Source organism: Pelophylax lessonae (genome assembly GCF_965119305.1).
Source record: "Pelophylax lessonae genome assembly, chromosome: 2".
Classification (NCBI taxonomy): domain Eukaryota; kingdom Metazoa; phylum Chordata; class Amphibia; order Anura; family Ranidae; genus Pelophylax; species Pelophylax lessonae.
This window is the reverse complement of record NC_138769.1, coordinates 265,966,645-265,988,487: the sequence shown is the minus strand read 5'-3', so window position 1 is coordinate 265,988,487 and position 21,843 is coordinate 265,966,645. Positions and strand designations below refer to the sequence as shown.

The window sequence follows — 21,843 nt, the reverse complement described above, 5'->3', positions numbered from 1 at the left end:
AATAGTATGGCCCTAACTATGAATGGGATACCATCCATTACTATGAGTGACATAATGTATTTTTGTTTCCCTTCCCCCACCCTTTACCTTTCCCTTTCCTTCTTTCCCTATTTTTCATCCCCTCCCCCTTTTCTGTCCCCCTTCCTTTTTTCCTTACCCCACTTTCTTTTCCTTTCTCCTCCCCTCCCCCCCTTCCCCCTTCTTTTGTTTTGACCAATGTTTTTGAAAAAAAAAAAAAATGTCTTCCTTCACCTTCTATTATAAAACTTATCATATAAAAATGCCAGGACAGTACAAGAAACTCTCCTTTCTGAAAAGCTAACACACATTTTGTATACAATCTTATGGAAATGAAGAAACATGAAAACATTGAAATAGTTAAAGCATGGAGCATTTGATACAGTGTATCATTAAAGGATAAGCCCCTGCACCCCCCTTCCCCTCCCCTGATCCCCCATTTTAACAGCGAGCATGGGATCTAAAAAAAGAGGCCCTGTTGAGCTCTGCCTGCTTGGATGCATCGTTCATTCACAGTGTTCTGTGAATGTGAAAACTACAAGTACCAACACCCTTTGCAGCTGTCAGCTTGTAGTTCTCAATGAACTACCTGGGCGCTCTTGAGTGCACTAGTAGTTCATTGAGTCTTCCTGTTAGAGTGTAACTGCCTGTATCAGAGGATGTCATCGACCCAGCATGGCCCGGGCTATAAATTCGTAAGGGGGAGGGGCAACATGGCGACGTCACGTGGTGCCCCCCACCCTTAGTTTATTTAGTGGCGGGATGTGGTGGAGCTATCAGATGGTGAGAGCCTTCGTTGGTTGTGGACCTTTTTTCCGGTCGGCAACCGGAATTCATCATGATTGATGACGGATCTACACCGAGGGACATTGTTTAGTTTTTTAATACAGAACTGTGCATGTTTTTGTTTACTTTTTGACACTTGTTTGGTGAATGAGTAGGGGTACAATGTACCCCATACTTATTCACATGGGGGGTGGGATCTGGGGGCCCCATTTTTAAAGGGGGCTTCAAGATTTTGAAAAGTCACCCCACACATCCCAACAACCACCAGGCCAGAGTTTGGGGAAGAGGCCCTTGCCAAAGAATTGAGGAGAATTTAGGAGCCTCCAGTGTTTTTTCTGCCAAACCGTTGCATCTCCACAATGCCCTGGCAGTGTTATTTTTTCTGCCACTAAACTCTCCTACCCAAAATGATACTAAAAGCCTGTGTGTACATGAACACATAGGATAACATGCAGGGGAGTTTAGAGGCAGTGAGAAAAAGTCTGATGCCCCTAACAGTATTGTCAAAAATGTCCACTGTGCATGAGCCCTAAATGTACAGCAGTAGTGAAGTGTTTAAAAAGATCTTTCACCAGAAGATTACAAGGCATGTTAAATGTCCTAGGGGACCCCATGCATATACCTCCCTGTACAGCAGCCCTACTTGTTGTTTAGCCCTGTCCCTCCTCTTCTCTCTTTGTAGTGTGAGAAGACTGAGTCCACAATCTCCCACAGCAGCCAGCTAATTTGGGGATTACTAGAGTAATCAATGGTGGCCTACACAGCCCCTGTTTTAAGATTACCTAGTTATCATAATAATCCACTAATCTGTTGTGCCATCACGTACATGAGTTTAGTGTAAAGAATTTTGCTTTGTACTCTTGTACATACTGTATATTTATTATGAACATGCTATATATTTCCACAGATTCGTTACTGGAAGGCTGGAGATAAAGAGGCAGCTGCGGATAGGGTGAGATCACCCAGTCTTGAAACTTCTGCTAAAGTGAGCGGACTGAAACCAAACACTTTGTACCATGTGACTGTTCGCGCTTATAACAGAGCTGGCACTGGACCACCTAGCCCAATTGCTAATGTCACTACCAGCAAAGCACGTAAGTGTATCATTGGAAGAGATGTTAAATCAGAGCAGCTGGAAGTAGTCAGTTACATTTAACAAGACTCGTTCTGTAATGTTAAAGATGTTTCACGACTCATCCAGGTGGCTTCCTCAGATCAAATGTGTGGTGGTAACATACTGCAGCATTTATAACCACACAGGGAACTCACAGGTACATTTCCTGAATTTAATCATCATGGTTTCAAGGAATGTGTCTAAGAACATGACGTGAAGTGTGAAAGTTTGTAAAACCTCTCCTTATTTATGTAATATTATTTATCTTATGAAGTCTGGGATTGGTATTGATTGTTTGAGCTTAATGCCTGAAGATGGTAAACATGTTACAACTGTATGTGGGTGACAGATGGTTTTGAAAAGGGATGTTAGGGATGATTGTCCCAGTATGAGGAGGATGGCTACTTTCACACTTCTTTTAAACCAGCTGTCTTCTCTAAAATGTACTCCTCGCTGTCCTTTAACATTTCACATTGTCAGCCATGTAACTGTAGCACCTGTCTCAGAGCCCATGTTCTTGCGCAGTCAATATCTGCCCCAAAGCATTTTTTTTGATACCATGGTAATTGGATTAGATTAGAGTGGCTGCTTTAAATGCTGGGGTATGTTGCAGCACTCATTTTCAGCAGATCAGCTCTCACATATGTACACCCCTTAAGCCCCGTACACACATACCGATTGTCGGCCGACCGTTCGGCCGTCTTTTGTCCGGTGCTGTTTTGTTGGTTGAAAAGTGCTCAAGACTGCACACGAATTTTGTCGGCCAACAACAACCAACTGCAGAAGTGATGTCATGTTCTGGTCTACTTTTCGTGTGTTTTTTCTTCACTGAGCATGCCCAGTCTTGATCATCACATTTTTGTCGGCCGAAATCTGTACTGACTGACGAACAATTGGTAATGAGTAAGCGACATCTCTAGTCGTGAAACGCGTCTACCTCTTTTGTCCTGCAATAACAGTGTGATATTTTAAAGCTTTGCCTATTTTTTGATGTGGAATAAACATACTCCAGTTTGATTTACATCGGAGTGCGGTCATCTCTTCTTGTTTCATACGGCTTTGGATTACGGATCCGACCAGCACCTGATATCTATCCCACCTGGAGCGGTCTCCCCAGTCTGGACTCTACCTGACGAACAATTGGCCATTCTTTGTTGGCCAACAAAAATTTTATAGCCTGCACACCAGATTTTGTTCGGCTGAAAAGTCGCAGTCGGTTGTCGGAAGCATCATACTAACAAGCCGACAATCGGCCGATCGGACGTTGACCGAATATTTACGGCCGACAATCGGTACGTGTGTACTGGGCCTTAAAGGACCAAAGGAATTTTTATTTTCAGCTATGGGCCTATTGATTTAGCAATCATTTTGTAATTATTTAGGGTAAGAAAATAATACTTATATGTACTTAAACATTTTTTTTCTCAGTAAAAAAGTTGTCTAGAAAAAGTGATTATATTTTCTAAGCTTTTACCAGTTTTAGTTTTAAAACAAGTGCACTTTGTATTCTATATTTTTCCTGTCCATAATGACACTAAAATTCTGTTTCTATTACAAAGCATAACAAAAAAAGTTTACAAAGAAAAAAAAAAAAAAAATTTTTGCACTTTTTTCAAATGATACACAAAAAAAATAAAAAAATGAACAAACGAATTAAAAATGTACATAAATGTTAAAGATACAGTAAATGTTAATACAAATACCAATGATAAATAATGAGCAGCAAAATAATAGGTAAAGTAAAGAGACAAGGGAGAAAAGAGTTAATTAGAGCTGATTAGGCTTAGCTAAGCTTTACTAAAGGGTTAAATATGATCACAGTCTATTTACTTTATTTATTTATTTAAAGCAACCTTTTTTATTTGAAAAGTTTGCTGTAACTGACATGCTAAGGTCGCCTCTTTGATCTGGTATGAATAAACCAGAGAAGTTACGGTGAAGGAATTATAACACAGGAACGATGAAATCTGCTATTTGTTTTAACCACTTCTCACCCAACCTATTGTAATAATACGGTCTGGAGTTCTCTCATTCCGGGTGGACATTACATGATATCCTCCCACTCACATGCCTCGCGCACACGCTAGGGGCCATGCAGCAGAACGATCGGTCCCCGCTGACTCTACCATACATAACGGAACACAAATCGATGTACCAGACCCTGGTACCATCTGATCGCGGTGACCAATCATAGCGGTCACATGTCAATAGTAAACAATGGTTGTCATTCATAGCCATTGCTCACTATTTTGATCTTTAAGATTGATCACAGTGCTCACATGGTAAAGGGTCTAATCACAGCAGACCCGGCTCTTGTGATAGCTGTGGCCAATTACAGCTATCACAATAGAAAATAATGGCACATAAATGGATGCCATTCACAGTGTAAAAATGATTGCTTAGACACGGATGATCACTGTACTAAGCAATCACAATGCAAAAAAAGAAATTCTGATCACCTCCCCAGAGCAGGACAGGAAATTTGTGTGGTATGGTGAAAAAAGTTGTAAAACAAAATTAGAACAACAATTAAATAAATATATATATATAGACTCCCTCCAGAGGGGGTTCTAGCTAGCTCACTAGATTGCTTTAAAAAAGGTCTAGATTCTTTCCTGGGTGTACTCAATATACAGTAAGTGGGTACTAAAATTTCTTTTTAGGTAAAGTTGATCCAGGGAATATCCGATTGCCTCTCGGGGGATGAGGAAGGATTTTTTTTCCCCTGCTGTAACAAATTGGGTCATGCTTTGCTGGGTTTTTCGCCTTCCTCTGGATCAACTGCGGGTATAGGATTGTGTATATGGAATTGTATGGTTGGGTTTTCAATACTGGTGGTTTTTTTTTTTGTTTTTTTGTTGGTTGAACCAGATGGACTTGTGTCTTTTTTCAACCTGACTAACTATGGAACTATATATACATATATATATACACACACACACACACACACACACACACACACACACACACACACACACACACATGTTTATGAATAAGTCCAAATGGATTGCTGCAGATAAAATGTATTTATTTATTTGGAAAGCTCAATGTTATACAAACATGTGCGAGGTATTCCAAATAACAGTTTCGGGCTAACATGATTACGCCCTTCTTCAGATAGGAACACGTCTATAGAGATTGCTGCATGTATGCAAATTTAAATATATTTAGTCAACATTTGAAATCCATTATTTAATCAAAAAACAATTGAGACAAATATCCAAATATTGAATTCATTATTTGGGAGACAAGGAAGAGGTTTAGCGTGACAAGTCTATTTCGTCACTCATTGCCAGAAGCATCCAAGTATTATCCTATTGTTAAAAAAATACAAAAAAGATTTTTATGAATTGATATATATACAAATTTTATATATACATATATATATATATATATATATATATATATATATACATTTTGTATATATATGAATTTATAAAAATCTCTTGTGTTTTTTAACAATAGGATAATACTTGGATGCTTCTGACAGTGCGTGGGAAATTAGACCTGTCATGTTAAACCACTTCCTTGTTTTGTGAATAATGAATTTAACATGTACAAACCTGATTCCAAAAAAAAAGTTGGGACACTGTACAAATTGTGAGAAAAAAAGAATGGACTAATTTACAAATCTCATAAACTTATATTTTATTCACAATATAATATAGATAACATATAAAATGTTGAAAGTGAGACATTTTGAAATGTTATGCCAAATATTGGCTCATTTTGGATTTCATGAGAGCTACACATTCCAAAAAAGTTGGGGCAGGTAGCAAAAAGAGGCCCGGAAAGTTAAATGTACATATAAGGAACAGTTGGAGGACCAATTTGCAACTTATTAGGTCAATTGGCAACATGATTGGGTATAAAAAGAGCCTCTCAGAGTGGCAGTGTCTCTCAGAAGTCAAGATGGGCAGAGGATCACCAATTCCCCCAATTCTGTGGGGAAAAATAGTGGAGAAATATCAGAAAGGGTTTTCTCAGAGAAAAATTGCAAAGAGTTTGAAGTTATCATCATCTACAGTGCATAATATCATCCAAAGATTCAGAGAATCTGGAACAATATCTGTGCGTAAGGGTCAAGGCCGGAAAACCATACTGGATGCCCGTGATCTTCGGGCCCTTAGACGGCACTGCATCACATACAGGAATGCTACTGTAATGGAAATCACAACATGGGCTCAGGAATACTTCCAGAAAACATTGTTGGTAAACACATTCCACCGTGCCTTTCGCCGTTGCCAGCTAAAACTCTATAGGCCAAAAAAGAAGCCATATCTAAACATGATCCAGAAGCGCAGGCGTTTTCTCTGGGCCAAGGCTCATTTAAAATGGACTGTTTCCAAAGTGGAAAACTGTTCTGTGGTCAGACGAATCAGAATTTGAAGTTCTTTTTGGAAAACTGGGATGCCATGTCATCCGGACTAAAGAGGGAAAGGACAACCCAAGTTGTTATCAGCGTTTAGTTCAGAAGCCTGCATCTCTGATGGTATGGGGTTGCATGAGTGTGTGTGGCATGGGCAGCTTACACATCTGGAAAGGCACCATCAATGCTGAAAGGTATATCCAACTTCTAGAATAACATATGCTCCCATCCAGACGTCGTCTCTTGCAGGGAAGACCTTGCATTTTCCAACATGACAATGCCAGACCACATACTGCATCAATTACAACATCATGGCTGCGTAGAAGAAGGATTCAGGTACTGAAATGGCCAGCCTGCAGTCCAGATCTTTCACCCATAGAAAGATTTGGCGCATCATAAAGAGGAAAATGCCACAAAGAAGACAGTTGAGCAACTAGAAGCCTGTATTAGACAAGAATGGGACAACATTCCTATTCCTAAACTTGGGCAATTTGTCTCCTCAGTCCCCAGACGTCTGCAGACTGTTATAAAATGAAGAGGGGATGCCACACAGTGGTAAACATGGCCTTGTCCCAACTTTTTTGAGATGTGTTGATGCCATTAAATTTAAAATCATTTTATTTTTCCCTTAAAATTATACATTTTCTCAGTTTAAACATTTGATATGTCATCTATGTTGTATTCTGAATACAATATAGAAATTTGAAACTTCCACATCATTGCATTCTGTTTTTATTCACAATTTGTGTCCCAACTTTTTTGGAATCGGGATTTGTCTTAATTGTTTAATTCGCAACCAATTACTGCATTTTAAAAGCTTTCACCCTCCTGGGGTTTTCAAATCAATTCCTAAAAGCCAGTTGGCCACTGTAACAAGGATAGTAATTAACCCAGTAGAGTGTGAAAACATTTAAATGAGATGGAGACTGACACGAAGGGGCTATCCAGCTAGATTGATTAGAAAGGAATGAAGTCATTTGACTAATACAAATATTTCACCTGCTGGTAATAAGGAAATACTCTTTATATCCCAATTTAATATATTCTCATTTCAAATACAACAAATCAAACTGAGACATTGGTGCATTTTAAATGAAAATTATGCAGCTATTTGTGAGTTTCATGCACCTCCTAATATAGAAGGGGTAAAATACTCCATTATAGACTGGTAAGGCAGACCAATATGCCACACACCTAAACCCACTATTAGCTTTCTAGGACCACGTAATACTGGCTCATATCCTTTCTTAAGTTGCACAAAATGTAACTCTATAATTAAAGGAAAATGTTTATTACATCCACATAAGGGACATATTATTATCATTAAAGGCAGAATGTAATACATGCCAATCTATATATGTCATTTACATCATCAAGTGCCCTTGTGGCTTGCTTTATGTTTGGGAAACAACCCAAAAAGTTGAAAATCAAATTGCCTGACACAAGTATTCAATTAGGAATGAGCTGGTACAAATACCCTTTGCTAGACATTTTGTAGACAAAAGCCATTCAGTGTGCCAACTCAAATTTATGGTTATGGTTATTGATGCCCCACGCATTTGGTATACCCATACTCAGGAGGCATAGCAGAATGTGTTTTGTGTTTGGAAGGATGAAAAAAAAAAAACTTTTTCTTACTTTATGTTAAAAAATATGCCAGAACAATATGAAAACCCCTGAATTGATGCCTTTTTGGAAAGTAGAAAACCCAAGGTGAAAAATTCTGGCATTTAAGGGGCTAAAGCATGGAGCTTGGAATAGGTGCAAATTATTGTACAGGTCATACACAATGGAAGGATAGAGATGAAGGGGATTATATGCAGATGTGCAGGATGGGGTAAGTGAAAGGGTTTAAAAAGCTCCATGACTAAGAACTGTGGGTGGGGCAAAACATGTCAGGGGGTATGGCCTGCATGGAATTAGGCTGAGGCTGCTATCACTTATTACTTACTAGGCTTATATGGAGTGTAGTGGCTGAGATTTTTCTCTAATTTTTCTGTGGTTTAACCACTTTAAGACCAGAAGAATTTGCCCCCTTAATGACCAGGCCATAGACCAGGCCATATTTTGTGATCCGGCGCTGCTTTACTTTACCGGACAATTGCACGGTTGCACAACACTGTACCTAAATAAAATTGATGTCCTTTTTTCCCCACAAATAGAGCTTTCTTTTGGTAGTATTTTATCACCTGTGCGATTTTTATTTTTTGCGCTATAAACAAAAAAAGAGCGATAATTTTGAAAAAAAAAAACAATATTTTTCACATTCTGCTATATAACATTACCAAAAAAAAATGTAAAAAGCTAATTTTTTTAACATTTTAGGCCAATTTGTTTTCTGCTACATATTTTTGGTTAAAAAATCACAATAAGCGTATTTTGATTGGTTTGCGCAAAAGTTATTGCGTCTACTAACTACGGGAAAGATTTATGTCATTTTTATTGTTTTTTTTTTTGCGGGACTGCAACATTGCGGCAGACAGATCAGACCCCTAACTGACATTTTTGACCCTTTTGGGGGTACCAGTGACATTACTACAGTAATCAGGGCTAAAAATATGCACTGTTACTGTAATAATGCCATTGGCAGGGAAGGGGTTAACCCTGTGGGTGATCAAGGGGTTAAATGTGAGCCTAGGGGAGTGATTCTAGCTGTGGGGGTGTGGCTTCTGAAATGACCATAGAGACATGTGATCCTATATAGAAGGATCACATGGGCTTTATGATCATTCCAGGGAGAACGGGCAGTTGTGTTTACAACAGCTGACCGTTCTTCTCTCTCAGCGGGTGACGATCACGGGTGTCAGGCGGCAATCAGAGCCGCCTGCCCGCTGCATTGGCTTCCCCGCTGCGCTCGCCCCCTAGCCTCCAGCTCACGACCGACATATAGCTACGTCGGTTTGCCCAGGAGCGGCTGCCTGCAGCGGGCAGTCGTAAAGCGGTTAAATAATCTCAGTCATTGAAAATGAATGAATGGATCAGCAGTACCCATAAGAAAGAAAATTATATTTCCAATATATTTAGGGAACAATTTTTAAAAATATATTGAATATGGCCAAAATTGTAGCATTTCAAATATATTTCCAATATATTTTGGGGAAAAAAATGAAATTTTTTGAAAATATATTTTAAATATATTTTTCTTCCATGTGGGTAGTTTCTGTGGATCCCTTTATTTATTTCCTATTCATAACTTGCTACGACTTCCTTCCTTCCTGTCTTGCAAGATGAAGGGGTGGGATCAAATAGTAGCATGTGATTGCTTGGCTTGGCTATCGGTGTGATCAGAAGGTACTAAGCAGCTTGGATCAGCTTGGTATGCTGTGTCTGTTTACCGACCTAACGACTGCTTGGTACACAGCATTTGGCAGGCGCAACAGCTGCTTAAGGGTGTTTTCTCAAGCCATATTTATAAAAAAAGTTAGGGAAATAGACGGATTATGTCTTTTTTTCAACCAGACTACTGTATGTAGCTAAATAAAAGTACACCAACCCACTGTTTATAAATTTACTTTGGTAGAGAACCAGTTAAAGCATAAGCCTCCAAAAGACAAAATGAAAATGAAATGAATAATGTTTAGAATGTTTAACTTATTTTTACTCTGCAGCTCCTAAGAGACCTCCACGTAATATTTCCTGGACACTTTCCCGCTCCAGCATTAACATCAAGTGGGATCCAGTGATAGCAATGAAGAACGAGTCCCCTGTAACAGGATATAAGGTAACAGATTTCTGCAAATGTAGGACTCACACTCCTGTATGAATGTTACAGATCTTGAACCCCAGACATTTTATACACATTCGCATACACTATATATATATATATATATATATATATATATATATATATATTCTGCTGACAGAAGAGGTTTCACAGCATCCATTCATGTCAATGCTTGGGTTGCTATAGTAGTAGTAGTACACCAGCGAGCACATCTGAAATGTTTGACAATATTTTATTACATTGCTGTAGTTGCAGTACCATAGGACAAGGTTCTTCACCTCTGACAAACATGGAAAAAATTATTGATGGAGCACATTTTTTACTGACAACCTGAAAAATGACAAAACTTCTATTAAAAACGAAGCCAGTCAATATTTAACCCTTTCGCTGCCAGGCCCTGTGCTCCACTTTTAAACTTAGCTGGACAGGCCATTTTTGCAATTTTTTCATTGCTTTTTTATTTTTCCCTTACAGCTTTCAGTTTGTTAAAGACCCAAAACATATATTTTCTCAAAGCACATGACTGGTAGAATACAAATAAGGTGCTACTGATTTTTAGGGCACAATGATATTTGCGCAAATGTTTATCAAAACAATATTTTCGCAAAAAATACACTAAAATCATTATTAACAGATAAAAACACAGCACATTTTACAAAATTCCTACTACATATAAAAGTTAACATGTATTGAGTTAATAAATAACTACTATTTGTAAATTTTAGAATGCGCCTTTTTGCAAAATGGTGAATATTGAACATACGCAAAAATGGAAATATCCAAATTTCTCAAAAAATCTAGAAGTTTTCATTGTTCCCTTACAGCTTTCAGAGTTTGTTTAAGATCCCCCAAACCCTATATTTTCTGAAAGCACATGACCTGTAGAATAAAAAGAAGGTGCTACTGGTTTTAATGCCCTGTGATATTTGCGCAAATGTTTATCAAAATGTTATATTCGCTAAAACATTTTAATTAATTTTCAGCAGATATAAACACAGCACATTTCACAAAATTCCTACTAAATATAAAAACTTAACCTGTATTAAGGTAATAAATAACAAATATATATTTTTTTTAAATTACGCCTTTATGCAAAATGGTGAAAATTTATTGTACGCAAAAATGTAAATAACCACATTTCTCTAAAAATCTGAAGGTTTTCATTGTTCCCTTACAGCTTTCAGAGTTTGTTTAAGACCCCCAAACCATATATTTTCTGAATGCGTAGGACCAGTAGAATAAAAGGAAGGTGCTACTGATTTTTAAGGACCCACGATTTTTGCACAAATTTTTTACCAAATCAATATTTTCGCTAAAAATACACTAAAATCATTTATAGCAGATACAAACACAGCAAATTTTACAAAATTCCTGCTAAATTCCTACTAAATATAAAAGCTTAACATGTATTGAGTTAATATATAACAAATATTTGTAAATTTTTATTGCACCTTTTTGCAAAATGGTGAAACTGAACGTACACAAAACGATTTATATTTATTTATAACCAAATTTCTCTAAAAAATTTGGAAGTTTTCGTTTTTCACTTTCAGCTTTCAGAGTTTTTAAAAGACCCCCAAAACTATACATTTTCTGAAAGCAAAGGGCCAGTAGAATAAATGGAAGGTGCTACTGATTTTTAAGGCCCTGCAATATTTGCGCAAATGTTTGTCAAATAAGATATTTGCAAAAAAATGCACTAAAATCATTATTAGCAGATACAAACACAGCAAATTTTACAAAATCCCTGCTACGTTCCTTCTAAAAATAAAAGCTAAACCTGTATTGAGTTAATAAATAACAAATATTTGTACATTTTAAATTGCACCTTTTTGAGAAATAGTGAAAATCGGACAAAAATTTCTCTAAAAATCTGGAGGTTTTTCTTTTTCACTTTCACAGCTTTCAGAGTTTATAAAAGACCCTCCAAACCATAAATTTTATGAAAGCACATGGCCAGTAGAATAAAATGAAGGTGCTACTTATTCTTATGACACTGCGAAATTTGCGCAAATGTTTATCTAACCAATATTTTCGCTAAAAATACACTAAAATCAATAATAGTGGATTCATACATGGCAAATTGTACAAAATTCCTACTAAATCTAAAAGTTAAAAAAGGTTTGAGTTAATAAATAAAAAATATTTGAACAAATATTTGTACATTTTAAATTGTACCTTTTTGTGAAATGGTGAAATTTGAATGTATGCAAAACTGTAAAAAAAAAAAAAAAAAAACAATTTACTTTACTTTTTATTTTTAAAAATCCAGAGGTTACCATTTTTCACTTACAGCTTTCAGAATTCGAAAAGTCCCCTCAGGCTCGGTTCACACTGGTGCGATGCAGGAAACCCTGCGAATCCAGTGCGGGTTCCCGCATCTCACCTGAATCGCTGGCAGTTCACAGTGCCCTCTGCGAACTGCTGCGGGTGTCAATACCAAGTTAATGACACCCCTAAATCAGTTTGCAGATCACAGTGCGAACTGTGATTTCGGACAGGAATCGTATTGCATAGGTGTGTCCCATGCGATCCAATTCTGGTGCGGACAAAAAAAAGGGTCCTGCACGAGTTTGGTCTGAATGCAATGAAAATTCAGCCATTCAGTTTGTATGGCTGAATTTGCATTGCACATACATCGCATGGGATCTGCACAGCAATGCGGTGCGAATCTCATGCGATGTCTGGCTTCGCACCAGTGTGAACCGGGCCTCAAACCAAACATTTTCTAAAAGCACATGATCTGTAGAATAAAAAAAGTGCTACTGATTTTTTGGGCCCTGCAATAATTGCACAAATGTTCATCATATCGCTATTTTCACTAAAAATACACTAAAATCATTAATAGTGTACAAAAACACAACATAACTTGCAAAATTCCTGCTAAATTACTACTAAAGCATCATTCACATGTAGCATACTAATGTGTATGCGCATGGAGGGCCATGTTTACCCGCACAGGGATGCACAGGTGTTCCGTGCATCCTTGTACAGGTAGTCTCATTTATGTCAATTGGGATGCAACGGCTGCAGGGTCAACAGACACAAATTTCCAAGTATTTAGCAGCCTGAAGTAGTTGCAGTACAAGCCAGAAGACCCAGCTTGTTTATATCTAAGGTTGCAAAGGTTTGCATTACATTTGTTATGTGGTCACCTATGTGACTATGCATTATTATTATTATACTTTAGGTCAGTTTTAATAGTACAATTAAAAATTTAATTAAATTAAAAATTTTAAAGGTACAATTTAAAAAACTTTTAAAACACAATCATTTAGTGTTGCCAGAAATCTGTCAGAGATGGCATTTATCCGTAGTTTGAAATAAAATCTTTTCAGAAAAATGTTAATAAGTCGTACCAGATCTACCATATAAGGCGCAAACCCTTCTTTAATAACAAAAGTTAGGAATTCGAATTTAACAAGTATTTCAGTGGAGTCATTTATTTATCTGAAATCTACAGTATGTGCAAATAAAATCATGTCTAAATGACATTATTTTATTTTTTTTTTCAAAGAAAGACACAAATACTGCTTGGTTTATTGCAAATACAAAATCTTTGTTACATGTACTACACACACCTGCATTAGTATGCTCTTTGCCAAGTACCTTAACCACTTGCCGACTGCCTAACGCCGATCTACGTCGGCAGTCAGCCCCTCACAGGCAAAGTGACGTAGGGCTACGTCACTAGCTTGTGAGGGTCTAGGGAGCGAGCGCGCGCCCCCGGAGGCGCGCTCCCGCGTGGTCACGGACCCCCCCGCGCGTGTGACCGGCGGACCCGATGTCCGCCGGTCACTCGGCGATCGGCGGGGGAGAGGGAGAATGTCAGGCAGCTTGTGTAAACAAGCTGCCTGTCATTCTCCTTGCTGTTAGGATACTGATCACTCGGATCTAGTATGTAGATCCGTTGATCAGTGTCCATACAGCTCAAGCCCCAGCCAATCACAGTAGAAAGCACGCCCCTAGGGATACACACAGCCCCTCCCTCCCAAATAAAGTTAACCCCTTCACTACCAGTGTATTTTTACAGTAACAGTGCATATGTATAGCACTGATTACTGTAGAAATGTCGCTGGTAACCCCAAAAGTGTCAAAAATGTCAGTCAAGGGTCCGATCTGTCCGCCCCAATGTCGCAGTACCGCAAAAAAAATCGCAGATCGCCGCCATTACACGTTAAAAAAAAAAACAACAAAAATGACAGAAATCTTTCCCTTTGTTAGTAAACGCGATAACTTTTGCGCAAACCAATCAAAATACGCTTTTTGCGATTTTTTTTTACCAAACATAGGTAGCATAAAACAAATTGACCGAAAAAGTAAAAAAATTTTGATTTTTAAATTTTTTTTTTGGGGAATTTCATATAAAAAAATGTGAAAAATATTGCTATTTTTGCAAAATTGACGCTCTTTTTTTGTTTATAGCGCATGATCAAAAAATCGCACAGGTGATCAAATACCACCAAAAGAAAGCTCTGTTTGTGGGAAAAAAAGGACGCCAAATTCGGTTAGGTACAGCGTCGCACGACCGCGCAATTGTCCGTTAAAGTCACGCAGTGCCGAATCGCAAAATACCCCCTGGTCGGAATGGGGGTAAAATCTTCCGGGGCTTAAGTGGTTAAGCACTGCATTTCACCAACAATGGCAAAAATAGAATTTCACTTTAACAGCCGAAACAAGCTGCAAGATAGGCATAAAGATCAAACATTCAGGCCCTGTTCACAGCTGAGCATTTTTCAGCTCATAAAATGCTCATCTCTGAAGTCTCAAAACACCAAACAAGCAAAATCCCATTCATTTTAATGGCCCCTCTTCACATCTGAGCGTTTTGTCCCCTAAGGCAAAACGCCTGAAGCTCAGAAAAGTACATGAGCTTCTTCTTTGGCAGATTACAAGCGTTTTTGTTAGCGGTCAATGCCTGCCTCCAGACACATGTGAAAAAACGCCAAAAAAACGCCTGAAAATGATACGCCCAGGTGTGAATAAAGTACCTTTAGTATCTTTCGGTGTGTCTCTGTCTAGCCCAAATGCTCATTTTCTCTAATCAGGGAAAGCTATGGCACCTCCTTTAGGTGTGTGCTATCCGAACTCTCAAGTGCTTATTTTGTTATAGTGTCAGTCCACATTGTCTCATAGCAGCCAATCAAATGTCATTTTACAGAGCAGATTTGACTCTGAATGGCTGCTGTGAAGCAATACAGACAGTTTGTACAGGAGTCACTTTGATACACAATATAAAGTCTACTGCTTGTAGCTTCTCCTTGTCTAGTGTTAACTGCCTACTGTACTGATGGATCGTCCTGTATGAAGACAGTTCTTTCAACACTTCCGCAGAATGCAATTAGGAAGTTATTATATTAGATAACCTATAACTATAGGTAGCATTTTTTTTTAATAAAATACATTTGTGCAATCAAATATTTGTTTTCTGTGAGTTGTGTCTTTATTCAGTTCTGCTTTTTGAAAAAGTCTATAAAGTAGAATACAGTAAATATTTTTGTTAAATGAGCATTACTTCTCCAGCTTCTTTATAGGCTTGATTCACAATCAACTCCTACCCTGTATGCAACCAGCAAGACAAGAGCAGAGCTTCCACTTCCTGAAGGGGCCAGCCATGTGACAATACAACTCTGTGCCACTGGAAAAGGTGGAGATGGGGAGCCAGCAGAAGTACACATTCCCAAAGATTTAGGTAGTGCCACTTTTTCTTTTCTTTTTTTTAAGTGTAGCATCCTCCTAGGTAGGTGCTAGGAAAACACATTTGGTGGCTCTGTTCTGCTTATCAGGAGAGCCAGATCTGTTAGTTTAGTCTGTCACATGTTTCCAGGTGTGATTCAATGGGTCTAAGGGAGTCTCCCCATTGTATCCAATAAGGGAGCTTGTTGAATAGTGGAGGAAACCTGCCCAATAGAACACCAGGGTTTATGGCTGTCCCCGTGGGTGGGCATTGCTGCAATGCATTCTGGGATTGGTAATAAATCTGGAGGGAGCATGTGACAGAGTGTCTTTTGGCGGGAAGCAGAGTCCCAGGAGGAGGTGGATGGCTGTCTCTCCTCCTGCTGATGTGAGGAAGGTGGTTCAGGCAGTCAGCCTGTTGAACCAGGTGTGGAGCTTAGCTGCAGAGGATCCAGTGTGCTGACCAGTGGAGCTGTTGGGCAGAACGCTTTGGGAAAAACAGTATTGTGAGTACTTAGGCATCTGCTCAAGGGTCTGCCTAGGAGAGGAGACCACTCCAGAGAAGTCAGGGGATAAAGGAGCCAGCTCCCACAGATTGTTACAGGAAAGGGGGTGCCAAGCAGTTAACCCTGAAGATTAGGGACAAAGGGGGTGCCAGGAAGGGCCCTGAAGTTGTTCAGCAGTACAGTCTACCTCAGAGTACAGCTTACCTCAGGATACAGTCTACCTCAGAGTACAGCTTACCTCAGGATACATTTTACCTCAGAGTACAGCTTACCTCAGGATACATTTTACCTCAGAGTACAGCTTACTTCAGGATACATTTTACCTCAGAGTACAGCTTACCTCAGGATACATTTTACCTCAGGATAGAGTTTACCTCAGAAAGCTCTAATACTTAGTTCACAGCCAAGGGCAAAGTGAAGCAGCAGCCTAGCCCGTGACTAGCTCTATTCAGCGTTATACAGCTTTATACAGCGTTAATCAGCGCTATTCAGCTCTATTCAGGTTGTCCTAGCCTATTGTGCATAGTTCTTTAAGTTGGAGTATCCCACTCATTCCCTTCTCCCATCCAAGTTCCAAATAAAACATAAAAACCAAAGCTACTGGACTGTTTCCTGCCCGAGCCAAAATCACTTGGAAAATGCCTAATTGTCATGCAGTTGCTAATGGTAACCCAGGGGAACCCGTAGCCAGCAGCTCCCATGGGAGTAGTGCTACAAAATAATATAGAACTATTTATTAGAAACTATTTGTTAATATTTCCAATAACGTAAACATTATATGTCAGGAAATATTCCTTCAGAATAATAATTTATAAATGAATTATTTGTACATGCATACGTCAAAACCCATGCACATTGTGGTGCCTTGTTTAGCCAGATTACAAATGTGGTTAATTAAGAAAAATGCTAAATACATAACCTTATGATGATCCAAAAGCTATTCAGCATTATGATTTTTTTTGTGCTATGGTCTGACAAATGTGTTACACTGTTAAACACAGGCAAACAGTTACCTTCAGGCTAAAATAGCATCTGCAGTGTCAACTGGAGGCTTATGTTATCAGTGAAGCTTCTAGCCTGCATATGATCGCAAAAAGCCATAGCTGGCATAGCAATCATATGCCCACTCTGCTTGGTATCTCATCATTAGTGGTCCCTGCAGCCAGGTCTGAGAGCTAGCAGCTGTGCAAAGCGTAAGCTGTGAGCTCTCAAAGGGAGAATGTTTATTGTCTTCAAAAGCAAAGTAACACCCGAAATGTGTATCACAATCCCATTCAAACAGTGCCATAAAATACATCAAATATTACACACAGTCCTTTCAAAATCCAATGTTAGAGTAATTCTCTTCCACTCATTAGGTGTATTTAGAATCTATGGGGTTGATTTACTAAAGACAAACAGAGTTGCTCCAGAGCTTAGTAAATTAGCAGAAACTATGCTGACTTCTATTATCCAATCATGTGCAAACAAAAATGCTGTTTTTTTGTTTCTGGCTTATGATTGGGTATTTTTTGCAAAGTGGAGCTTTACCTAATTTACTAAATTCTGGAGTGACTGCACTTGCGGAGTGCAATTGCACTTTGTAAAGTGCACAATTTATTTGGCTTTAGCAAATGAACCGCTATGTGTCATCAATCCTCCAACTGGTTGCAAACTTTCCTGAAGTGATAGCTGCAAGATCCTAGGCAGCAAAATAGCGTGATACAAATTTATGAGCCCCCCCTTTAAATCTGCTCCAGATTCTGTCCAGCTAACTCAGGTACCTCCCTTTTCCACTGGGCGCAATATTAGCTGTATAGACAAAGTTCATATACCAGAGCAAAAAGAGAAGGGAATCATAGTATCGTATTTATGTTGGAAATAAGTGCTCACTTGCTTGTAAATCTATTAGGCCTTTAGATTGTGGCCTGATTATGACATAATTGAGCATGCAACTCTTCTCTGTTTATTTTTTTATTCTACGTTCTCATTGTGAATTTGCAATTTCTTTGGCCTGATATTTCAACTAACCCTAAAATCATCTCCCCATTTAGATGGAGTTCACATTTGCTTTTTATGACGTTGTGCAGTTCTGATACTTATTTTCTTTGCTGTACAATTCCACGTCAGTGTTATGTTTGCAATCCCCATACATGTGTACATACTGTATATGTTATGTAATTTTCATTCCATTGGCTCTGTTGTGTATGTTTTATGGACAATAAAGCCTTTTGTAGAGAAATAAGTGCTCACAAATTACATACTGCTCACCAAATTATGTGTGAAAATACACTCAAACCATCACCATGATATCTTCTATCATCATCCACGAGAATCAGCCAAAAACGTGTGTACCGCCAATCACCAGATAAAGTGCAAACTCACCAAATGGAATGCTTCCTGTTTTATAACTGCAAATAGTTATTGCAAAAGGCGACCAACTAGACATCAATTGCAGAAACTCATAAATTAGCAGGGATGAAAAGTAGAGAGTGCAAACAGCTGGAAGCATTAGGGTAAAGGTGCACAGTTTGGAGAGTTCTATCTTGGACTTTAATACTTCCCTTTGTCCTTTCTTCAAATATTCCATAGGATTCTCATTTAGCAGGCTCATTCAAGGTAAAGCAGCATTAATGTGTAAAGTGTAGATTCCCCCAGCAACTAATGACAATATAGATAACCATATCAAACCATATAAAAAAAAATTACCTCTTATTGTTTGCTATGAATTACAAAATGTTACAATACTAATAATGAACACACCCGAGGGCTTGTAACATTATGGGGCATTTTCCTAGATATGTTCAAAAAGTGCCAAACAAACATCCTAGGGTTGCATCATTAGTCTAGATTCACATTACAACATTGTGCCAGAAAAGCCCGCAATCTGTACGTGTTTCGCACAGTGCATTCAATGCACTCTGCAGTTGCGATGTCAATGTTAACGACTTAACACCCTGAATATAGATCACAAATGCAGTGCGTTTGCCTGCACCGGATCACATGGTACATTTATACCATGGAGTTGCAGTGCATTCTAAAGTAGCACCACACAGAATCGCATGTGAATTCCAACAGGAACGCACTGTGCATTCTTGTGTGATTCATAGTGTGTACTGAGCTTAGCTGTTTCTATTTTATTTTTAGCCATGTTGGGGGCTAAGGTATTTACACACTATACTTTCTCCCAATAACCTTATTTACAAAGCCTGTACAATTATGACAGTGAATTTCTTCCCTAGTAGAAAAAATATACACCTGCCTTTCCATAAGGTGCTTATTCACTGTACTAGATATGTTCTCAGATAAATCCAAACAAAAACCACATTCAGAGTAAAAATAGGCTTAAAGTGATTATAAAGCTTAATTATTATTTTTTTTAAATTAAAATAATAAACATGTTTTACTTACCGGATCCTCCTCTTCTTGGATCCCACAGCCGCCGCTCCTGGATCCCCCCTCCTGTCCGGTGCTCCCACAGCAAGCAGTTTGCTTTGGAGGCGCCCGAGCTGAGCCACTGCTCCTTGTGTCCATTTACACACAAAGCTGTGGTTCGGCTCCGCCCTCTTCATCTCCTGATTGGCTTACTGGCTGTGATTGACAGCAGTGGGAGCCAAATGGCAATCAGGAGTGCGAGTCTCTGAAGAGGCAAGGTTCTCGTGGACATTGCTGGATCAAGAGGGGACTAAACACACAATAAGAAAATCTGTAGGGAAAATTCGTCCGACGACCGATCAGTCGATTTTCGGATTGTTAGTATGGTGCTTTGGACAGCCGACTCCTGACTTTTCGGCTGACAAAATCCTGATGTGCAGGCTATATAATTTTTGTCGTCCATCAAAACATTGTCCGATTTTCGTCTTATTAGTACAGATTTCTACAGAAAAAAATCTTAAGAGCAAGACTAGGCATGCTCAGAGACGAAAGAACACATACAAAGCAATCCAACACATGACATAACTTCACATCAGACTAGCATGCCACAAAAAAACAGACGACAGATCATTCGATAATCTGATCGTGTGTATGGGGCTTTAGGTAAGTATTAGGGGAGGCTGGGGGGGGGGGGGGCTGCTGAACACAGGTTTTTTTTTTACCTTCCTGCATAGAATGCATGAAGATGAAAAAACTTGTGTCTTTACAAACACTTTTAAAAGATTGAGCCTTAGTAAAATGTAATTACAGTTTCAGTTCAAATCCCATTCTACAAAAGCCATGGTTACCTGTTAACTGGCAATTCTAACCTACTGTGGAATTTACTGAGGTTCTGTTGTTGGTGTTGAATTCTCTGTAAAGCGCCATTGCTTTATTTACACCCTTTAAATACATTTTTCTTGATTTTTTTCTCAGGCACCAGCATGATGGTAGAAAATTCTGCTTCAACATTCTTGACAAAGGCTCAGGTGATCTACGCTGCTGCTGTGCTGCTGCTTTTAAAATGTTTTGCAGTCTGACGCATCTCATTTGTAAGACTCTTGATGGAAATTATGGATGTAAGCAAGAGCCTCTTCTCCTTCCTGAAGCTGAAACACAAATATCCTCAACAGACAGAGGCAGCAATTTTATGTAGATGAGGGTTAAAGATGGGGAATGACGCTTCTGAGATTTGAGTGCCGTTTAGAATAGCAAATCCCAGTTCTAGTTGTTGGTGACTGCCAAAAGTGCATGTTTTTCAGATTTCAATGTACAAGCCCAGCTTTCTTCTTATTCGCAGATATGAAGAGGCGTACAAATCTCTAATCTCTGTACTTTTTCCATACTTTGAAGAGTACTAGAAAACATGAGCTGTTGGAGGCCAACAAGGACTAGAACTAAGAAGCACCAACCTAGAAGGAAAGCAGTTATTGCCCCAGAAATGTTTCATAACAATGAAAGTGCATTTACCTTAGAATGTTTTAGGAGATGGGGGTGGGGTTGGGTTGGGGCTGGAAGGGGCCCAAGAGCACTTTTTGATGAGACACATTGGGAAGTCATGTCTTATTAAGCCATGTATACATGATTTATAAACTGGAAACATTTTTCTTACACTTGCTTCTGCTTTGTTTTTGTTCTCTTCAAAGTCTCCATTTATTACACACAAGTTTTTTTTCCCAAGCCAAACATGTATGGAAACATCATAAAAAAAAACAATTACAATTTAAAATCACTTTATATATATTTATTTTATATTTATTTTGTATAAGCTGTTGGAAGCTGTGTAGCTAAAGTGCTCTAAGCTCAAAGGAGCAGAGCCATTAAAGTGCCTTGGAAGGACTTCACTACTGTGGACGGACTTCACTACAGGGCCAGACTGGGAATAAAATTCAGCCCTGGAAATAATTTCATACCAGCCCCATAGCATTATTATACCGACCCAACAGCATAACGTCATTATTTTCTTGTTCATAAAAGGGAAAACCATGCATTTTAAAGCACATTTGAAGAGTGTATTATATATAGATAAGACAGATATGAAAGCACATATGGCTTTATATATATAAGCGCAAATTCTGGTTAAAAGTGGTAAAAGTGCGGATATGGTATAGGAGGTGGTCATAGGCTGTGTGGACATGGTAATGGATGACAAGTCAGAGGCTACGGACATGGTACCGGAGATGCAGGGGCTGCGGGCATGGTACAGGACGACACGTCAGAGGCTGTGGACATGGTACAGGAGGACACGTCAGAGGCT

At 38.8% G+C, this 21,843-nt stretch overlaps 1 protein-coding gene across 1 annotated transcript in view; it reads left to right on the top strand.

The window, feature by feature from the left end:
- Positions 1-20,881, top strand: part of CNTN2 (contactin 2) — a 211,473-nt gene extending 190,592 nt beyond the window's left edge. Inside the window, exons 20-23 of the mRNA XM_082245194.1 lie at positions 1,712-1,898; positions 9,896-10,008; positions 15,535-15,703; positions 20,523-20,881. Coding sequence (XP_082101320.1) covers positions 1,712-1,898; positions 9,896-10,008; positions 15,535-15,703; positions 20,523-20,626 — 573 coding nt within the window. The 3' untranslated portion in view covers positions 20,627-20,881. The remainder of the gene's footprint in view (positions 1-1,711; positions 1,899-9,895; positions 10,009-15,534; positions 15,704-20,522) is intronic.
- The last annotated feature ends 962 nt before the right edge of the window (positions 20,882-21,843 follow it).